The 19,292-nt window shown below is 37.6% G+C and overlaps 1 protein-coding gene across 2 annotated transcripts; it reads left to right on the plus strand.

The window, feature by feature from the left end:
- The first annotated feature begins 12,907 nt into the window (after window positions 1–12,907).
- On the plus strand, window positions 12,908–19,210 carry LOC103405329 (ATPase 10, plasma membrane-type). Of its 2 annotated transcripts, none has more exons than XM_008344295.4 (21): window positions 12,908–13,173; window positions 13,719–13,802; window positions 13,894–14,013; window positions 14,108–14,206; window positions 14,301–14,438; window positions 14,524–14,658; window positions 14,784–14,963; window positions 15,048–15,254; window positions 15,406–15,525; window positions 15,677–15,796; window positions 15,894–16,016; window positions 16,218–16,322; window positions 16,426–16,570; window positions 16,697–16,858; window positions 16,944–17,182; window positions 17,280–17,312; window positions 17,428–17,509; window positions 17,717–17,877; window positions 17,999–18,172; window positions 18,262–18,444; window positions 18,539–19,210. In XM_008344295.4, the coding sequence occupies exons 2-21, from the start codon at window positions 13,737–13,739 to the stop codon at window positions 18,797–18,799; spliced, it is 2,853 nt and encodes a 950-aa protein (XP_008342517.2). In that variant the 5' UTR covers window positions 12,908–13,173; window positions 13,719–13,736; the 3' UTR covers window positions 18,800–19,210. The 2 variants fall into 2 exon arrangements, with proteins under 2 accessions (XP_008342517.2, XP_070661041.1); XM_070804940.1 differs by having other exon boundaries at window positions 12,942–13,173; window positions 14,524–14,662; window positions 14,788–14,963.
- The last annotated feature ends 82 nt before the right edge of the window (window positions 19,211–19,292 follow it).

Here is a 19,292-nt window from a genome sequence, read left to right on the forward strand (position 1 = left end):
TAGAAAATGTGAGATTTAAGCTTATGATTTAGTGATTGGATGTTGGTCATAAATCATTGTGTGAAGGATCAAGAATTCGAAGTAAAGAATTGTAAGTATTGATAGTTAGTTAAACTAGTGTTTAGTTGAGTTAGTCACTCATAATTATTCCCGAAAATTTATAGTTCGGAAGTAAAGCATTATAGATTATGCATTTTATGCCACATTATTGATATGTGTGTGTGTGTGTGTGTGTGTGTGTAGTTGGAAGCACTACGATATGATTAAGTGTTGAATTGCATCAAGGCATGTCCTTAAGTATATTATTGCACATAATTATTATGAAAGCTTTAAGGTACGAAGGTGAACGTGGGATGCATAGATAAGTTCAGTTGAGTATATGTTGTGAAATGTGGGATGCATAATTATGATTACATTTTATTTGGAATGATCAAGTGATGGCATGACTATTTTATATTTTAAGCAACTCCAACACTGTCGTACGGATTGTCCATGAGTCGTACATGTTATGTTGAGATGTATTGAGAGCTCATGAACCTGCACCCCAGTGTTAGTGCTCCCGCCTATGGCCAAGGCACAGTCCTTCACGTGATGTTCACTTTCCGCACCACACGCTCACCTTGGATCCAAGGTAGGTGCACAGTCTTGTCGTACAGACCACTTTAGGTGGTTTCGACTCGTAGGTGACCCGCAATTATTCGCACAGTCTTCACGTGATCGTAGCACTTGAGCGTATTTATTTACACCCAGTCCTGTCTTACAGACCACTTTAGGTGGTTCCGACTTGTGTGCAGGTATACTTATTGAGCTATGGATAAGTAGTACAAGTCACTAGAGGTGACTCCGACTTATGAGCTAGCATATGTGATGAGATATGGATAAGTCGTACAGGTCACTAGAGGTGACTCCGACTTATGAGCTAACATTGATTGATGAGATATGGTTGTAGTCGTACAGGTCACCATAGGTGACTCCCACTGGCGTGACAGTATAGGTTATTAAGTACTTGATTATTTATATTGCTAATGAGATGATGTGATGTGGTATACTTTTGAATTTAATGTTAGTATACTCTTGATTTCATGTTTATCCGTATTATGATTTTCTAGAAGCTAAACAGGTGTTACGGAGAGGGATTATATCATTGAGAAGGTCTTTATTAAAGCTTTATTTTCTGGCCACTCACTCTAGTTTTTATCCTTCCAGGTCTAGTAGTAGAGCTTTCGTATCGATCAGGATTCGTGACAAGTTTTGGTATTGGAGATTACCTTCGATGGTATGAATTTCAATCCATTTTACTGTACTTTACTTATGCTTTGATGTCACGTGTGAATGGGTTCATCTCCGCTCACAGCGCACTCTTGCATTTAGACACTTTTAGGTTTAAATTTATCCACTTTTTTCCACATCATCATACTTTATAGCTTCGTCACCTTACAAGTGTCGGCCAACAAAGCTCGATTCGGAGTCCTAGTGGACATCCCGGGTCGAGGTGTGTCAATTTCATTAAGTTGTGGATTTTGTTAGAAATCTTATGAAATCCATAATCAAAATCTACACAAATCCATTGAAATCTATAATGAAAATCCACATAAATCTATCAAAATCCATATAGGATTGAAAGTCTATTAAAATCCTTTGAAATCTATCACTTTATAAAGTCTATTAAAATCATCTGAAATCCAAATTGACTACACCCTCCTAACTTACAAATATAGAATTAATAAGTTTGTCCAAAGTGGGGTGTAGTCAAACTTGGATTTGAAAGGATTTTAAAAGATTTTAAAACCCTAGTGTAGTCAACCAACGGATTTTAATGAATTTTTAGAATCCACATAAATCTAGGTGTGGTCAATGGAGATTTTAATGGTCAGTTTTAAAGTCCATCCAAATCTAGATGTATTCATTGTGGATTTTATGGGATTTGAGAGGAAGAAGTATATATAACCAAAACCAAATAGAATCCCACCTCACACCATAGGATTTCAAATCCAGAGACCTAGTTGAACGACTCATCTTCTTCTCACTGCCAGCCCCTTTCTTTGCTTTATCTTCCTTCATTTTTGCAATTTTTTCTTCAATTTTTGTTGTTGGGTTGTATCATTTTCTGCAATTTTTTCTTCAATTTTTTGTTGTCAGGTCGCAATTTTTTCTTCATGTCTACAATTTTTTTGTTGTTGCTAGGCCCTCCTGCTAATTGTTGTTGTTTGTACGGCATGGGTTCATGTGTTGAGATCATGTCTACTTCTTTATGCTTGTTCTTTTTTGTACCATGAATGAATTTGTTTCATTAATAAATATTAAAAGTACTGGTTAACTAAATGCCCATGTATACCTGAATACATAAGGTGGCAACGAAAAGGATAGGAATAAAGTGAGGGAGGAAGTAGGATTGGAAAGGGATGCACTGGGGATCTTTGATGAGTTAGGTTTATGTGATAATCTTGACTTTTTTTTTCGGCTCCAAGGGATGCAGCTCCAGAGTATGAACAACTTTATTTGATTATATTTATGACCTAGATACATTTATCACCATTTGATTTATTTGATGGTTAAGATTCAACGCTACAAAATCTTTCAAAATCCATAGAAATATGTTATATGAATCTTCTCAAATCTTCCAAAATCTATATGGATTTTTTGTAAAAGTCTATATAATCCTATGAAATCCATCACGTATCAAAATCTATTAAAATCCTCTCAAATCCAAGTTTGACTACACCCCCTTAATGATTTTTTTTTTTTCAGACTCTGTGAATATCCTGAGAGGACACATCTATAAATTGGTAATTTAAGTTAAGTCTCATGTGGCACGGGCGAGTGGTGCAATAACTGTAACTAAGAGTGAATAAGAAGGGAGATTAAGTTTTATGGTTAAGAGAGGCCGAGATCGAATGGAGTCACATGGCGACGGTGACGGTGTGGTAGTTGGTAGGTGTGGGATTTTTTGTTTGTGGAGGTGAGGTGGAATTGTAAGAATTTTTTTTGAATGTGAAGTGTTTTCAACAAAGGGTTTTTGTCACAAATGATTCCTGAAAATGACTCTCACCATTAAGATGATATCTAAAATTAAAAATCAATCAATGTAGTCCCTGAAAATGGGTGTTGTAAATCAATGTGGTCATTCGGTCACAATTATATTAAAAATTATGTTAAGTGCTGATATGACACATAAATGGATCCCACAAGATTTATGGGGTTTTATTACAAATGATCCTTGAAATTGACCCACACCATCAATATGGTCCCTGAAATTGAAAATCAATCAATGTAGTCCTTGAAAATAAGTGTCACAAATTAATATAATGGGTAAAAGACTGTTTACTACCCTCAAGTTTAGTGGTTTTCAACATTTAGTACATCAAGTTTTTTTTGTCTCAGAGTCATACCTAAAGTGTAAATTTTGGGACAGTCTCATACATCCGTTAGTCAAACTGTTAAGTCTCCAGTTAACTGTGACGTGATGCCCATGTGGCCAATGACTGGATGCCACATGGGTCGCCATGTGCGTCCACGTGTTTTTTTTTTTTTAAGAGAGGGTTTCAATGAAAAAAAAAAAAAATTCCCGCCAAATTTTTTTTTCCCAAACCCATGAACCTGACACTTTTTCCCACCAAAAAATTTTGAAAAAAAAAATCAAGCTTCCTAGGAAAAATAACACAACTTTCTATTCCAAATCTGCAAATTAAATTCCAAACAAACTTTGAACTCTAAATATGCAAATTCATCATTTAAACTACCAACAAAGTTGAATTCTCAACAACTTTCAATTCACAACAAAGTTCAATATACACCATCCAATTCACACTAATGGGTCAAGGTGTTCTTCCAAAAACACTAAAGATCTGTCCAAAACACTAATGGGTCAACTTTAACAACTAATTGAACTATGTCCAAAACACTAAAGATCTATCGAAAAGTGTTTCCAAAAAAACTAAGGGCATATTCAACTATAACAAAATGAACCCTTAAACAACCTAAAGCATTAAAGCAGCATCATGTAACATTCCTCCTCCTTTTCTGACCTTTTGCAGTAGACTTTGAAGTGGTTTGAGAGGCTTGAGTTGGCTGAGATGAAGGTTGTGGAGCTTCCTGAGTGCATGGCTGAGATGACTGAGAGGGTTGGGATGCCTTAGATGTTGAGGCCTAAGTAATGAACCCATATAACATTAGCACTAACAGATAGTACACTTCACAAATAACAAATTCACTTAAGAAATGAAAAATCAACAAAAAATATCAAAATTATACCTCATGTTTCTTGGTTTTTCTTCCTTTTCTAGCAGCTGGAGGAGGATGAGTGGTAGGGCATCTAGCCTTGTTATGTCCCGAGGCCTTGCAAACACTACATTTCACACTTTTTTGCCCTCTCTTGCTTAACTTGAACTCATTTTCATCACCCTCCCTATGTCTCATCTTTTTTGGTCTCCCCGACTGCCTTTTAAAAGTTGGAGGAAGAATGCATTTGTTTTCAGATGGCTCCCAAAATTTCATGCCTTGGACGGGTTGAATCAAGTTTTCGTAAGCTTCAAAGTACTTCTCCTTCTTGTACCAAGAGGAAACAAATTCCTCAGGCTGTCTCCTTGCATAATAGATTGCTGAGCAACCATGTATGCAAGGAAAGCCTGTTAAATCCCATCTTCTGCATGAGCAAGTGCACCCATTCAAATCCACCACAAATACATTGCCTCTGCCTTCATCCACTTCAAATTTTTCTCCTCCAGACCATGTAGCTACAGTGTGTGAGCTTTTCAGTTTGTACTCCTCCAACTTCCTCTGGATTTTTGGGCAGATAGCTCATTTATCCTTCCTCATTGCATCTCTTCTCAACCATATCCTCTTCATCAATAAAACTCTTATAGTTTCCAGCATGGTAATAATAGGCTTGTCCCTAGACCTTAGGATAAAAGAATTGAAGCTCTCACAGAGGTTGTTTAACAGAATGTCACACTGAGTGTGTGTCTCAAAGTGTGACCTACTCCAATGCAAGGCTGGTCTCTTCTCCAACCATTTATAAGCTTTTTCATTCAGCCTATTCACCTCAGCCATACTCTCCCTAAAATCAGCGATGGTTGTTGCCTTGGCAGCATTCCACAAGGCATCTTTTAATCATTTCCCTTTAAACCCATCTGCCTTGTAGTTAGTGTATAAGTGCCTAACACAGAACCGATGATTACAATTAGGCAGCACCTTCTCAAAAGCTGGTATTAAACCCTTTTGTTTATCAGAAATGAAAGTCCAAGCACGCTTGTTCACAATTCCCAAGTCAGCAGCTAGCAGTTCCAGAAACCAAACCCAATTGTCCTTGTTCTCGAGCTCTACTATAGCATATGCAATAACCCAAGTTTGGTTATTTGCATCCATTCCCACTGCAGACAGTAACTGGCCCTTGAACACTCCCTTCAAGTGACAACCATCCAACCCTACAAGCTGCCTACATCCATTCTTAAATCCATTTTTACAAGCCCCCAAACAAATATAAATCCTCTGAAATATCACATGAGCATCATCATAAGGCAGCACCTTCATCTGAATTGTACTACCTAGGTTTGTCCTCCTAAGCTCATCACAGTATTCCCACAACTTTGTGTACTGATCCAAGTTACTCCCCTCAAGGATTTTCAAACACTGTGCTCTCACTCTATAGGCTGTCTTGATGTGGATCTCAACCATTCTTTCCTCTTTCACTCTTTCCACAAATGTAGTGATAGGCATGCTTGGGTTGTTGAGTCTGAACTTGTCCACATACCTCTTCACAAGCCATGCCACTTTGCAGTTAGGATTTTCCTTCCAAATCCTCGGACATTCATGTTTCCCAACATAGGTTTTCACTTGGATTGAATCTTCATTGTACATCCTGGAAGCATACAATCTCAATTGACAATTTTTCTCACACCTTGCACTAATCTTCCATTTCTCATTCCTTTTTAGCTTAATAATAGGTGCACCGTGCTTAATGGAGTGAGACCACACTGCCTCTCTCAACTGTGCAGCATCTCTGAACTTTAATCCCTTTTCAAACTTTGGATCATCCCTGTCGACTTCTTCATTAAACTCAGGGTAGATGACCTTCTCATCACATTTTGAACCTGAATCGTCAACACTGTGCAGGCCATCTGAGTCTTGTCTCTCATCATCAAGGGGAACGTCTTCTACACCCCTTGCATCAATAACATCTTCTGGATGTTGGTTCCCAACCCCTTCACCTCTTTCAGCAACCCTTTCACCCCTTTCAGCATCTCCAACGACACTTTCTACAACCGTATCATCTACTGCACGACGATCATCATCTTCCAAACTGTAGTCACTGTCCACAAACTCATTATCTGTAGTGTCATCATCTGCATTTACTGCCACAAACAATGCATAATTGTTAAAAACCTAAACTTTGCAAAAATAATTGAATACTGAAATTAAAATTGTAAAAATAAATGTTTCAAAAATTTTACCTTCATTAGCTTCTACTTCGGTCCTTTCATTAACTTTTTCAGCTTCGTGACCCTCTTCAGTTTCATCACCTTCATCATCAGCATTGAGAGGACCATCTTCAGCCTCATCTCCACTTCCTTGTCCTCCCTCAGTTGCTTCAGCCTCATGTTCATCATCACCATTGTAGGCTATGTCATTCAAAAGACATAGCCGTTTTTCTAAGTCATCTGCACCCCCTTTTGCTCTACCCTTCTTCAGTTTTGATCTACTTCCCTTTGTAATCGAAATTGCCACCCTCGATTCCTCAATATCTTCTATAATGACACCTTTTTTTAATATGGCACTCTCATCTAGATTCATCAAAAGCTTATGTTTCGAGGCAGCTTCTTTCGGACTTAGATGTTCTAGGTACATTTCTATTTCCCTAACCCCTGGAACATACTTGCACATTTCACTCACATCTTGGTCCCGTTCAATAAGCCTTAATCCCTTACAATAAGACATCCCAGGAATCCTATAGTGATACAACATAAACCCATCATATCCTAACTCCTTAACCATTTCATGAATCTCGAAAAAAGACATGAAGTCTTTGTCTATGTAATCAAACCAAGCCTCAAACCCTCCCGTGTATGCACTTTCAGACCACTTCCCACCGTGGTTAATTTTAAGGCTAAATAATTCGAGCATCCCTGGAGTAAAGGAGAAAGGTGAAAACAACATAAAATCCTGGAGGCACATGGGGGAAAAGGTGAAAACACTAGTATGACCATGAGGAAAAAAGGTGAAAACAAAACCATGAATACAGTTTCACCTTTTTTTCCTGAAACCATAGAAAAAAAGGTGAAAACAAAACCAATGGGGACCACGATTGAAGACATACAATTGAAAATTGAAAGCAAAACCACGGGGACCACGATTGAAGACAAAACCAATGGAACTCACAGATCCCTAATCCCTAAAATTCAAAATTGAAAAATCAAAAAAGGTAGGTTACTTACGATAAAGTGGTGTTTCACCCACTTCGATCCTCTTTTTATCCCACCCCATCGGCAGCGATGGTTTCACGACAATCTTTCTTAGAAACGTGTACGCAACGTACGACGGCGACGTCGACTGACAGCCCGTGGGTAGGGTTTCGGACCGAGATGGGAGGTCGCGATTTTCCGGGGAGTGAATAGTGGTTTCACTTTTTACTTTTTCACTTTTTCTGGGTGAAATGGGGGGTCATGATTTTTGAATTTTGAGGTGGAGTGACTGCGTGCGAGGTGGAGCGGGCGGCGAGGTGGAGCGACAGCGAGGTGGAGCGACGGCGAGGTCGAGTGATGGCCCGTGGGTAGGGTTTCAGACGGAGATGGGGGGGTCGCGATTTTCTGGGGAAGTGAAAAGTGGCTTCACTTTTCACTTTTTCACTTTTCTGGGTAAGATTGGGGTCACGATTTTCTGTGGAAGTGAAAAGTGATTTTTGATTTTTGAATTTTGAATATTCTTTCTTCACTGAAACCCTCTCTTAAAAAAAACACGTGGACACACGTGGCGACCCATGTGGCATCCAGTCATTGGCCACATGGGTGCCACGTCACAGTTAACTGGAGACTTAACAGTTGACTAACGGATGTATGAGACTGTCCCAAAATTTACACTTTAGGTATAACTCTGGGACAAAAAAAACTTAATGTACTAAATGTTGAAAACCACTAAACTTGAGGGTAGTAAACAGTCTTTTACCCTAATATAATCATTCCGCTATAATTCTGTAAAAACAAAATTTTTATGTGCTGATGTGGGTTTAATAATTAATTTAAAAAGTTGTCTAAATACCTTTTTGCGCAATGGAATTTTTTTTTCTTATAGTAGGGCCTACTCCGAAGATAAATCCCTTCCATAAATTCTCAAAGGCATAAGGTTTAACCAAGGCCTAAAGGGGGGTGTGGAAATAGTTTTCAACCAACAATGGACGCACCTCAGTTATAACCTCATTATCTTAAGACGGACCTCCTCGTTCTTTGCATCACCAGATCACCAAGGAAGCTCCAAACAAGCTCTCCAAGATTAAGGTTGTGAGGATGTTGATCACCTAAATGTTAACGGTGATGTCTCAAAAGTCGTTGTCAATGGGCCAAGCCGTCACCAAAGATGATATCGATCTAGGTTCAATTCGGTGAATGGTGTCGAAGTGTGTAAAGATAGGTGTATTGAGATTTTTTTAGAGAATAAAGAGTGAATGAGGTATAGAAATGTGGACTGGGATCGAAGGTGATTGCAGGACTAGGTTTTTGGGTTGACAATTTTTTTATAAACTATTAAATTATTAAGCGTATTTGTAATTTTTTTTTTTAATTTAATTAGACTTGCGTGAGCCATTTATATGTCACATCAGCAAATAACAGAATTTTTGACAGAATTATGACAGAAGGACTACATTGATTTGAAACACTTACTTGCAGGACTACATTGATCAATTCAATTTCAGTGACCATTATGATGTCATGAGTCAATTTTAGTGATCATTTTAATGTTGTTGGTCAATTTTAAGGATCATTTGTGAGAAAAAAAAAAGATTTATGGGGCCCATTTATGTGCCACATCAGTACTTAACAAATTTTTTAACAGAATTATGACAGAATGACGACATTGATTTGCCACACTTATTTTCAAGAATTACATTGGTTAATTTTCAATTTCAGGAACCATCTTGATGGTGAGGGTCAATTTCAAATACCATTTGTGACAAAAATCGTCTTAACAAATTATGAGGCTCGATTAAAGCAACCCTTTCAATTTATTTATTTTTTGTTTGTTAATCCCATCTTGTCCAGACAAAGAAAAACATCCTGAAACTCCAAAACTTAGTACGAGAAAATTGTGTTATGCTAGACAAAGTAAATCTGTCACGTGTTTGTAGGCGGCTAATAGACTAGAAGAAATTTATAATGTACACGGAATTAGAGCCGTATGCAAGAGGGTTCCCTTGGGTCCCGGAACCCTTAAGGAAGTCGGGATATATGGGAAAGATTGTTGGAGGACCCTATGACCATCTGGTACATATAGGACATGAAAATGCCCACAAATTGTTCAATGAAAATAGGTATATATGAAATGAAAATGCCCACAAATTGTTCAAATGTTGCTACGGTAGAATTTGGTAGGTGATGCTCGACTGGCTTCGGCATCAAGCCTTGAAAGCTATCGATAGGTCTAAGCCTAACGAGATGCTTACCAAGTGCTTAAACTAAATGCTTCAAAGAAGAAACGAAAAAATAAAATTTGATGCACGTCCAAGATCCGCCACTACCTGTAACACAATGTGGTACCAAGCTATCTGGGAAGTTCAAACATGGACCGCCATATGAAACTAGCATGCATGATCTTCTTGACCCAAAGACTTTAGTTTCAACAATTTCTCCCGCTCTTCAAAAGTACTTTTTATTGTTGTTGGTTCCCATTTCCATTTAGAAATATAAGTGACCACAAGGTAATATGTCACACTTTGAAATACACTTCTTAATATCTTTTCATTTGTATTATGATACGTGATATACTAAAAAAAATTCTTTTATTTAAGGAGAAGATGGCAATAGTCACATGCTACTTTTAAATGCTCTCGATCCTTTTTTAGCTGAAATTAGTGCGGGAAAAAAACAAGAATATTGTATTAAATATGCATATCTGAGATAAATTATTGGCTAAAAACAATATATTTAGTGAGATTTGTTGTTGTCTACATAAAATAAAATAAGGAAACTTTAATGAAAAGTTCTCGGTACTGTTTACTTTAACGAAAAATCACATTTTTACACAAAAGTCAATCCTAGTACTATTCATTTTACCCTTTATTTTGTCCTTATCGTTAAAACTCAAAGTTTTCAAGCTATTTTCATTAGTTTTCTTTAAAATAAGAAATAACGCTTGATCAACAACCATGGGGTGATTTAGTGGTTGCAGACGAATTTTAGGCTCATATTTCACACAACACATCTTGAGTTCGATTTATAGCGCTCGTGAAACACACGATACTAGCTAGGCAGAGGCTGAAATGCCTATGTGAGTCTCCCCAATCTCCAGAAAGGTGGACTGTCATGACGAAACTACCAGTTGATCTTCTTTTATATTAAAAAAAGAAAAGAAAAGAAAAAAGAAATAGCGCTTGATCAGATTGAAAGGCGTGCTATTTGTTTTGGTGCATGCCACTTAACTAGAAATGTTGACTCATGGGAGGAAGGAACTTAACAAATCATGAAAAGCCTCCTTCAAAGTTCAATGGCATAAAAGTAAATTTAAAAAAAATGGCAATAAAAATAGTAAGACCAAATAAAATTGGTGGGGCAATGGTCTTGCATTAGCTCTAATTGTGCAATAATTAACTTGTTTAGAACAAAAATCATGCTAAGTGTCATCACTAAGACCATCTCCAATCCTTGGGCTAAACCCTAAAATTTTTAGCCCAAAAAATTTAGATTTTAGCCTAGAAACAGTTTTTCTGCTCCAACCACTCTGACCTAAATTTTTTAGCCTGAGATTACTAAAAAATAAATTTAGGCTAATTTTTTCTTTTAAAGTATTTTTTTAAAATTATGTTCACTATCATAATTTAATTTTATGAACATTTTAATCTAAATATATTTAAATTCTGATAAATATTGAAAAATTACTAAATTTGAGTGAATTTTGAGTTAAATAATTTTTTTAAAATTATTTTAGCCGTTGGATTTAAATTGGGGCGGTTAAATATTTGTTTTACCGTTAGATTTGATTATATTCGATCTTAGCCATTGGATTCAATAAATCCTGAGAGACATGCCCATGTAGGTGAGGTCCCGCTGATGGTGCCCACACCATTTTCTGGGCTAAATCCTAGGGGGAATTTGGCTTTTATTTGGCTTTTATTTGGCTTTTAGCCAACACATTTAGTATGGGTTAGGTTGGGTTTGGGGAGGGGCGGGGGGAATAAAACTTAAAAAATACCATTTAGCCCATAGTTAAATTTGGTCTAATGGTAGGCAAGGAAAAAGTTGCAATTGCCCTTTCCTTATTGGGGGGATTCTTATTTTATGATGTTATTGATTGCTAATATGGTTGGAAAGTCTAAGAAAGGCCATGGAAAGTATATTTCCTTTGACGTGCATAGATTTGGACCCCCACAACTTTCTAACTATCTTGTGACAGCACTTGATGGAGTGTCCTTACAATACTTGATGAATGATGACAATGTGTGATATGGATAATTTTCATGAGGATAATCTTTAAGTGATAATTTAAAAAAATAGACGGTTCAGATTATTTAATTACATTATGAATGTTGGAATATTTACACAATTTTTCAACATGGACATTCACTTGAGAAATTGATTAATTGTAAGCATGACTTAAAAGAATAACAAATTAGCTCTTGATTTAGTAATATTTTTCTTCAACGTTGAAAGATGTACTAAATTCAAATCATCTCCATCCATTGACCAAAACCAAAAAGTTATCTTGGATGACCCTAGAAAAAAAAATGAAACACTAAGAGGTCATTTGAAAACGCTTGTGTACGTATGAAAGACTTCTACTCTTAACTGTTTTGGTTGGAATAGTTTTTTTTTTTTTTGAACAAACGATAGTATCTACACTAAAAGAGAGGGGATGTGCTTAGCCTCACCTTGAGATGAATAAATCAAAGTAGAGGTGTGGAGAAGAAGACAAGAGGTTTGCAAAAGATCATTTCTCTTTATTAAAAATGTAGTCTACTTTGTCGAAATCACTAGAAGGTGCTTTTATAATGGATATGTATGGCTCGTTTGAAAGTACTTTTAAAATAATTAAAATCACTTTTGGTGAAAATATTTTGAAACCAATCCTTAGTTAAAATTTAAGTGAATTCTAGAAAAACACATAACTGTTGTTTCCTGTACTTCAAATGATTTTGGACCCAAAAACATTTTCTCTAAAAATAATTTTAATCATTTTAAAAGCAATTCTAAATGAGCTTGTATCTTAAGTTTTTCATTCAATTGTCATAAACTTATCTTAAACAATAATACTATTAATTTGACACACAAAACTGTTACACTTAGCTAACATGAGTTTCAATTTTGTGTTATTAACACACTTTCAACCCTCACACTTCAATTTTTTTTAAGATCTGAAGTTTGAAGATTTGAGGCGCATGTAATTTTGATTTGTCATGTCGCCATCAGCCTATCCCACATAGGAGGAAATAATCTATGCAGCCCACGTATTGTATTTGTATTTGTTAAGTTGCAACTGGCAAGCTCGTTAACGACCCCGTCATAGTATTTGACAATTTGGAGGGAGAGACGGTTAGGTCGGGCGAGTAAATTTTGAAAGGTAGTTAAACCCAACGACTCTTCCTCCCTCTCTTCCTTCCTCTTCCTACCCAGTTCTTCCATCTCTCTCTCTCTCTCTCTCTCTCTCTCTCTCTCTCTCTCTCTCTCTCTCTCAATCAATAACCAATCAAGGGGAAATGGCGCGGCTCGAATTAAGCCACTCATCTTCCGCTTTGCGCTCAACAAACAGTCAGCTACCAAATCAATTAATTAGATGGAGGAAGATTTGTCAAAAGGAAACACTTAGTCATCACTTCTTTCCTTTTATTATAACAGCATATAGCTTCTGCTTCCTCACTCTTGTCTGTACCCAATTCAGCAGAGCAAGAGGAGGAGCATAAAAGCCTCATCTCTTTTGCTCTTCCCCAAGTGCTCACTCGGGTACTTCTCGATTTTCGACGTCTTTCAATCATCAGTAAGTACAATTGTCAAGTTCCAACTAAGTTGTGAATCCCAGTTGTGGGTTGCATTTATATTCTTGTTTGTCTGTGTTGGTTCTGTGCATGATGCTAATTAATGAGTTGGGCAGATGGGATTTGTTCTTAATGGTGATTAAGGGTCTTAGTTATTTGGTTAATGATGATAGGCCTAACCTAACTGCTCGACATTGATGTTAATGTGAAATTCTTGTCAGTTTGTGGAAGTGATGCAGAAGTTAGACATGGGTTTTGAATTCTGTGTTTGCACAAACTGATTGACATAGTGATTCACTCAAATGCCACTTATATCAGAAATTTTCAAAACTTTTAATATTGAAACTAGTTAGAATTCGGTATGATCATTAGGGAATGCAGTGATTGCTTTTCGTTTTTTTTTTTTCGATTGGTAAGATTTGAACCTAAGGCCTATTCTGTTTAATGGTTTTTCTGTTTTTCTCTAAATCATGATGCCAATTTTGTACCTACTTAATTGTGGCATCGTTGCCTGGCTAATGTCGCAACGCACATTTGATCAATTCAGGATTTGAAAGCTTGAATCATGGCTGAAGATCTGGATAAACCATTGTTGGATCCTGAAAATTTCAACCGGGAGGGTATCGATTTGGTAGGTTATGCATTAGTTACACTACAACAACCACCACATTTTGGAATCATTTCTTGCAATAGCATTTTATAACACTTCCAATATATAACAGGAACGCTTACCATTGGGAGAAGTTTTCGAACAACTGAGGACATCACCACAAGGTCTTTCAACAGAAGATGCCGAAGTCAGATTGCAGATTTTTGGATTTAACAAGCTTGAAGAGAAAACGGTCAGCAATGCAGTTCCTAAACATGCTTTCTTTAGATTCATCACTTAAGTTGTTCCTACAATAATTAAATGTTCGTCTATTAATTTCAATGCAGGAGAACAAATTTTTGAAGTTCCTTAGTTTTATGTGGAACCCCTTGTCATGGGTTATGGAAGCTGCAGCTGTAATGGCGCTTGTCCTCGCTAATGGTGGAGTAAGTAGACTCTTAAACTGAGTATTCATTTTCGATTCAGGGCAATGTAAATTCCGATTTATAACTTTGTACTGTAATGAAATGTTATTTCCAGGGTGAGGGTCCTGATTGGCAGGACTTTGTAGGGATTGTTATCCTGCTAATCATCAACTCAACGATTAGTTTCATAGAGGAGAATAATGCAGGGAATGCTGCATCAGCTCTAATGGATCGCTTAGCTCCAAAGACAAGGGTATGCCGGTTTACTTGATGCCTTTGGCTCAGAGAATATCGTCTTCAGGCAGAGGATAGCTTATTAGCTCACGTCGTTTATGCAGGTTCTTAGAGATGGGCGCTGGACAGAGCAAGATGCATCTATTTTAGTACCAGGTGACATAATTAGCATTAAGCTCGGGGACATAATTCCGGCTGATGCTCGTCTGCTTGAAGGAGATCCCCTGAAAGTTGACCAGGCAAGTGCTTGAAAAGCCAGCTTTTGTTGATAAATGGATATCTGATTGATATGCTTGTAATTTTTCGATATAAATTTAATATGAATCCGGAAATGAAGTAGTATTGTTGAATTTGTTTCTGGCAGTCAGCTCTTACAGGAGAGTCTCTAGCTGTCACCAAGAAGACAGGTGATGAAGTATTTTCTGGTTCAACGTGTAAGCATGGAGAGATTGAAGCTGTTGTGATCGCAACCGGAGTTAACTCCTTTTTCGGAAGGGCAGCACATTTGGTGGACTCCACTGAAGTTGTTGGACATTTCCAGCAGGTAATTAAATAGCCTAACATGCACCTCATGATGGTTCAAAAGTTGAAATCGTGATGTTACATCAGTAACGTGATTTTTCTGCAGGTACTTACCGCCATTGGGAATTTCTGCATTTGCTCTATTGCTGTGGGAATGATTCTTGAAATCATTGTCATGTTCCCAGTACAGCACCGCTCTTACAGGGATGGAATCAACAACCTCCTTGTTCTCTTAATTGGAGGAATTCCGATCGCTATGCCAACGGTGTTATCTGTCACACTTGCCATTGGTTCTCATCGACTTTCTCAACAGGTGCATCTCTTAATAGCTTCGAGTCCATGATATTGTGGAACCTTCAAGAAATTTTATGCTTCTAAAGAAATCTGTCAACTTATATACCATAATCTGAAATATTCACACTGACATTGTTTGCATACCTTCTGTCTTTTATTTTGCGACTTAGGGTGCCATTACGAAAAGGATGACAGCAATTGAAGAGATGGCAGGAATGGATGTCCTCTGCAGTGACAAAACCGGAACTCTCACTCTGAATCGCCTCACTGTTGATAGAAACCTAGTCGAGGTATGAAAGCTGACTCCGTGATAATTACTTAATTCTAGCAGTTAGTTTGTTCCATGGAAGTAATCTTCGAACCATGGAGGCAAATTTTAATATTAGGTGTCCTTGATATGGCATGTTTGGTATAGATACATAAAAAACATATTATTTGCAGGTTTTCAACAAAGATCTAGATAAAGACGCGGTTATCATGTTTGCAGCCAGAGCAGCTAGACTGGAGAACCAGGACGCTATTGATGCAGCCATCGTCAATATGCTTGCTGATCCGAAGGAGGTAGGGATATAGGATTACACTTGAACCCCGTTGTTTTGTTTGTTTTCTGTTCTATGCTGCTAGTCCCTTATGCATAAAATTACCCCTTCATCTATAGGCACGGGCGGGTATTACAGAAGTGCATTTTCTGCCCTTCAATCCGGTGGACAAGCGTACTGCTATTACATACATTGATATGGAAGGTAAATGGTATCGGGCTAGCAAAGGAGCTCCGGAACAGGTACTGATGTGTTAGGAGAACAAGAACCCTAAACTTAACTTGTTTCTCAAGTATTCTTCCCTTTAATGTATAGACTTTTAATGTTGTAGTGAGGAAAGAACTGAAAGCAAAATTAGGTTTACAATTTATAAGTTATAGCTGTAGCAGTGCAGAAAACATGAATTCCATTGTTTTTTGTTTTTATTGTCATCCTGAAATCAGATTCTAGATCTATGCCCGGACAAAGACAAGATTGCTGGAAGGGTGCATTCCATTATTGACAAATTCGCCGAAAGGGGATTGCGGTCTCTTGGAGTTGCTTATCAGGTATGCCAGACAACCTATGTTCTAAATTTGGGTAACAATAGTTTTTTCGAGCACCGGTTGAAATTTCTGACATTTTACAACTCCCAAATTGTGCTACTGCCAGGAAGTTCCCGAAAAAACTAAGGATAGCCCTGGAGGTCCATGGATATTTGCTGGGTTGTTGCCCTTGTTTGATCCTCCAAGGCATGACAGTGCTGAGACCATCCGTAGAGCGCTTAACCTCGGAGTCTGTGTGAAGATGATTACAGGTACATTTTTATGCATCATCTTGACCTCACATACAGTTGTGATTGTCGTCTTTTTGACTGAAATCAAAAACCCTTGAGCATAAATGTCAAGGATAGATACTGATTCTTGAGTTGTTCTCACATTAGGTGATCAGTTGGCAATTGCAAAGGAAACAGGGCGGCGACTTGGTATGGGAACAAACATGTATCCCTCCTCTTCGTTATTAGGCCGCCATGTAGAAGAACATGAAGCTCTTCCGGTGGAAGACTTGATTGAGAAGGCTGATGGCTTTGCTGGTGTCTTCCCTGGTAATTAACTGAACTCCTATCTCACGAATTAAGTACATTCTCTCTAAATCACTCAATTAGCTTATCCTTGCTGTGCAACTTTCAGAACACAAGTATGAAATTGTAAAGATTTTACAAGAAAAGAAGCACGTGGTTGGGATGACTGGAGACGGAGTTAACGATGCACCTGCTTTAAAGAAAGCAGACATTGGTATAGCAGTGGCAGATGCCACAGATGCTGCAAGAAGTGCTTCTGATATAGTCTTAACTGAGCCTGGATTGAGTGTGATAGTCAGTGCTGTCCTCACCAGTCGCGCTATATTCCAAAGAATGAAGAATTACACGGTTGAGTAGCAATCTTTTTCTTCTTTCTTTGTTTGCCTTTGTTCTTTGTTTCTGCATTATTTCGATAGTAAACTGATTAGTTTCTGTGAATACGCAGATATATGCTGTCTCCATAACCATTAGGATTGTGGTATGTTTCTATTTATGTCTCAATCTTCAATTAATTTTTTAGACTTGAAGCTAAGTCTTTCAAGATTGGTTACGTTTCAACTTTCCATAGTGTTTTAAACTTCATCCTTCTGCAGCTTGGTTTCGTGCTTCTTGCATTGATCTGGGAATATGACTTCCCACCTTTCATGGTTCTGATAATAGCCATACTGAATGACGGTAATATATTGAACTGCGTTAGCGTTAATATTGATTCCTTTTATTCTAATAGGATCAAGCAACATTCAAAAAGAAATTTAAGATCATGTGGAAGAATATTAAGAAAAATATAACAGATGCAAACGAATTTGGACATCATTTATGTTTAGACATTCACAGACAATTATCGAAAATGAGTACTTGACAGTATTTAAATTTTAAATGCAGGAACCATCATGACAATTTCGCAGGATCGCGTAAAGCCCTCCCCAAAGCCTGATAGTTGGAAGCTGAAAGAGATATTTGCTACTGGCATTGTCATTGGCACATACCTTGCTTTAGTTACGGTATTATTCTACTGGGTTGTTGTTGAAACTGACTTCTTTGAGGTATGAAACACAAATGCTGCTTACTGACTTTGTTTTCTAAGATCCTCTGCAAAATAAGCCGCAGAAGATACATTAACTCGGTTTACCTTTACGATGCTTACTGATTTTATATCGCTTACAGAGCACCTTCAATGTAAGAGATTTATCGAGCAGTAGTGAGGAAGTTTCATCTGCTGTATATCTGCAAGTCAGTATCATCAGCCAGGCTCTCATATTTGTGACAAGAAGCCAGGGGTGGTCATTTCTTGAGAGGCCCGGAACAATGTTGATGTGTGCCTTTGTGTTGGCTCAACTGGTATGCCTATTTCACTTGCATCTAAGAAAATTTCCGCACAATCTGAGTTACATTTCAGGAATTGAAAATTTGTTTCTATAAAATATTAGGTGGCAACTCTGATTGCTGTATATGCAAGAATCAGCTTTGCATATATCAGTGGCATTGGATGGGGATGGGCCGGTATCATCTGGTTGTACAGTGTGATTTTCTACATTCCTTTGGACATCATTAAATTCATAATTCGCTATGCATTGACCGGAGATGCCTGGAATCTGTTATTCGAAAGAAAGGTTTGTGCAATGTTCTAAGTTGCATTGAAATTTTCTAGCATTCGACTTGAAATGCTAACTTCTGATTTCTATGTTGCCTTTTGATCTTCAACAGACAGCTTTTACTAGTAAGAAAGACTATGGGAAGGAAGATCGTGCGGCTAAATGGATACTTTCTCAGAAAAGCTTACAAGGGTTGCAAGACTTTGAGATCAACAGGAGCGGCAAGCGTTCTTCTTTGATTGCAGAACAGGCCAGGCGGCGCGCTGAAATTGCCAGGCTCGGGGAGATACACACTCTGAAAGGACATGTAGAATCTGTACTGAGGCTCAAGAATTTGGACCTGAGTGTCATGCAATCAGCCCATACAGTCTGAAGAAAATACACGGATATCTGCAAAACGTATCAATGTGTTATCGATACACTGAAGGCAAATTCAGCAGCATTTGCTCACATGATTGATGCTGAGTATCTGCAAAAGAGATTGACATTTGGGTTTTTGGTGATGGTCAGTTTTATGGGTGCTAAAAGGTCAGAAAATCCATTAGCTTTTGTTGCAATTTTTATGTGTAATAAAATTAGGAAACTGCATACTAATAAACCACCTGACATGCACAGGGGAATTTTCTTTTTACTGGATCTGCTGTATTATTACGTATGGTTTGTTCTTTGTAAAAGAGTAATATACATATTGAATTTTTGTAGTTATTCAAAAGAAGATTGTTGCTACTGTGCCAAAGATTGAACTTGACGATGAATTGGAAGATGAATGGCATATTTGAGGTGATATTTTAGGCAAGAAGAGGTTCTAGTTTAATCGATTTTTCTCTGGATAGGACGTCCTTTCTTTACTAAAAGATGGACTGTCA

The sequence above is a fragment of the Malus domestica genome, chromosome 09 (genome assembly GCF_042453785.1).
Source record: "Malus domestica chromosome 09, GDT2T_hap1".
In the NCBI taxonomy this organism is placed as follows: domain Eukaryota; kingdom Viridiplantae; phylum Streptophyta; class Magnoliopsida; order Rosales; family Rosaceae; genus Malus; species Malus domestica.

What these genes read in the sequence shown, in the direction of transcription:
- LOC103405329 (XM_008344295.4), top strand. Translation starts at nt 13,737, where the DNA reads ATGGCTGAAGATCTGGATAAACCATTGTTGGATCCTGAAAATTTCAAC. An exon ending in TTGTCCTCGCTAATGGTGGA is followed by an intron (nt 14,207 to 14,300) that starts GTAAGTAGACTC and finishes TGTTATTTCCAG; the next exon opens with GGTGAGGGTCCTGATTGGCA. An exon ending in TGCTTGCTGATCCGAAGGAG is followed by an intron (nt 15,797 to 15,893) that starts GTAGGGATATAG and finishes CTTCATCTATAG; the next exon opens with GCACGGGCGGGTATTACAGA.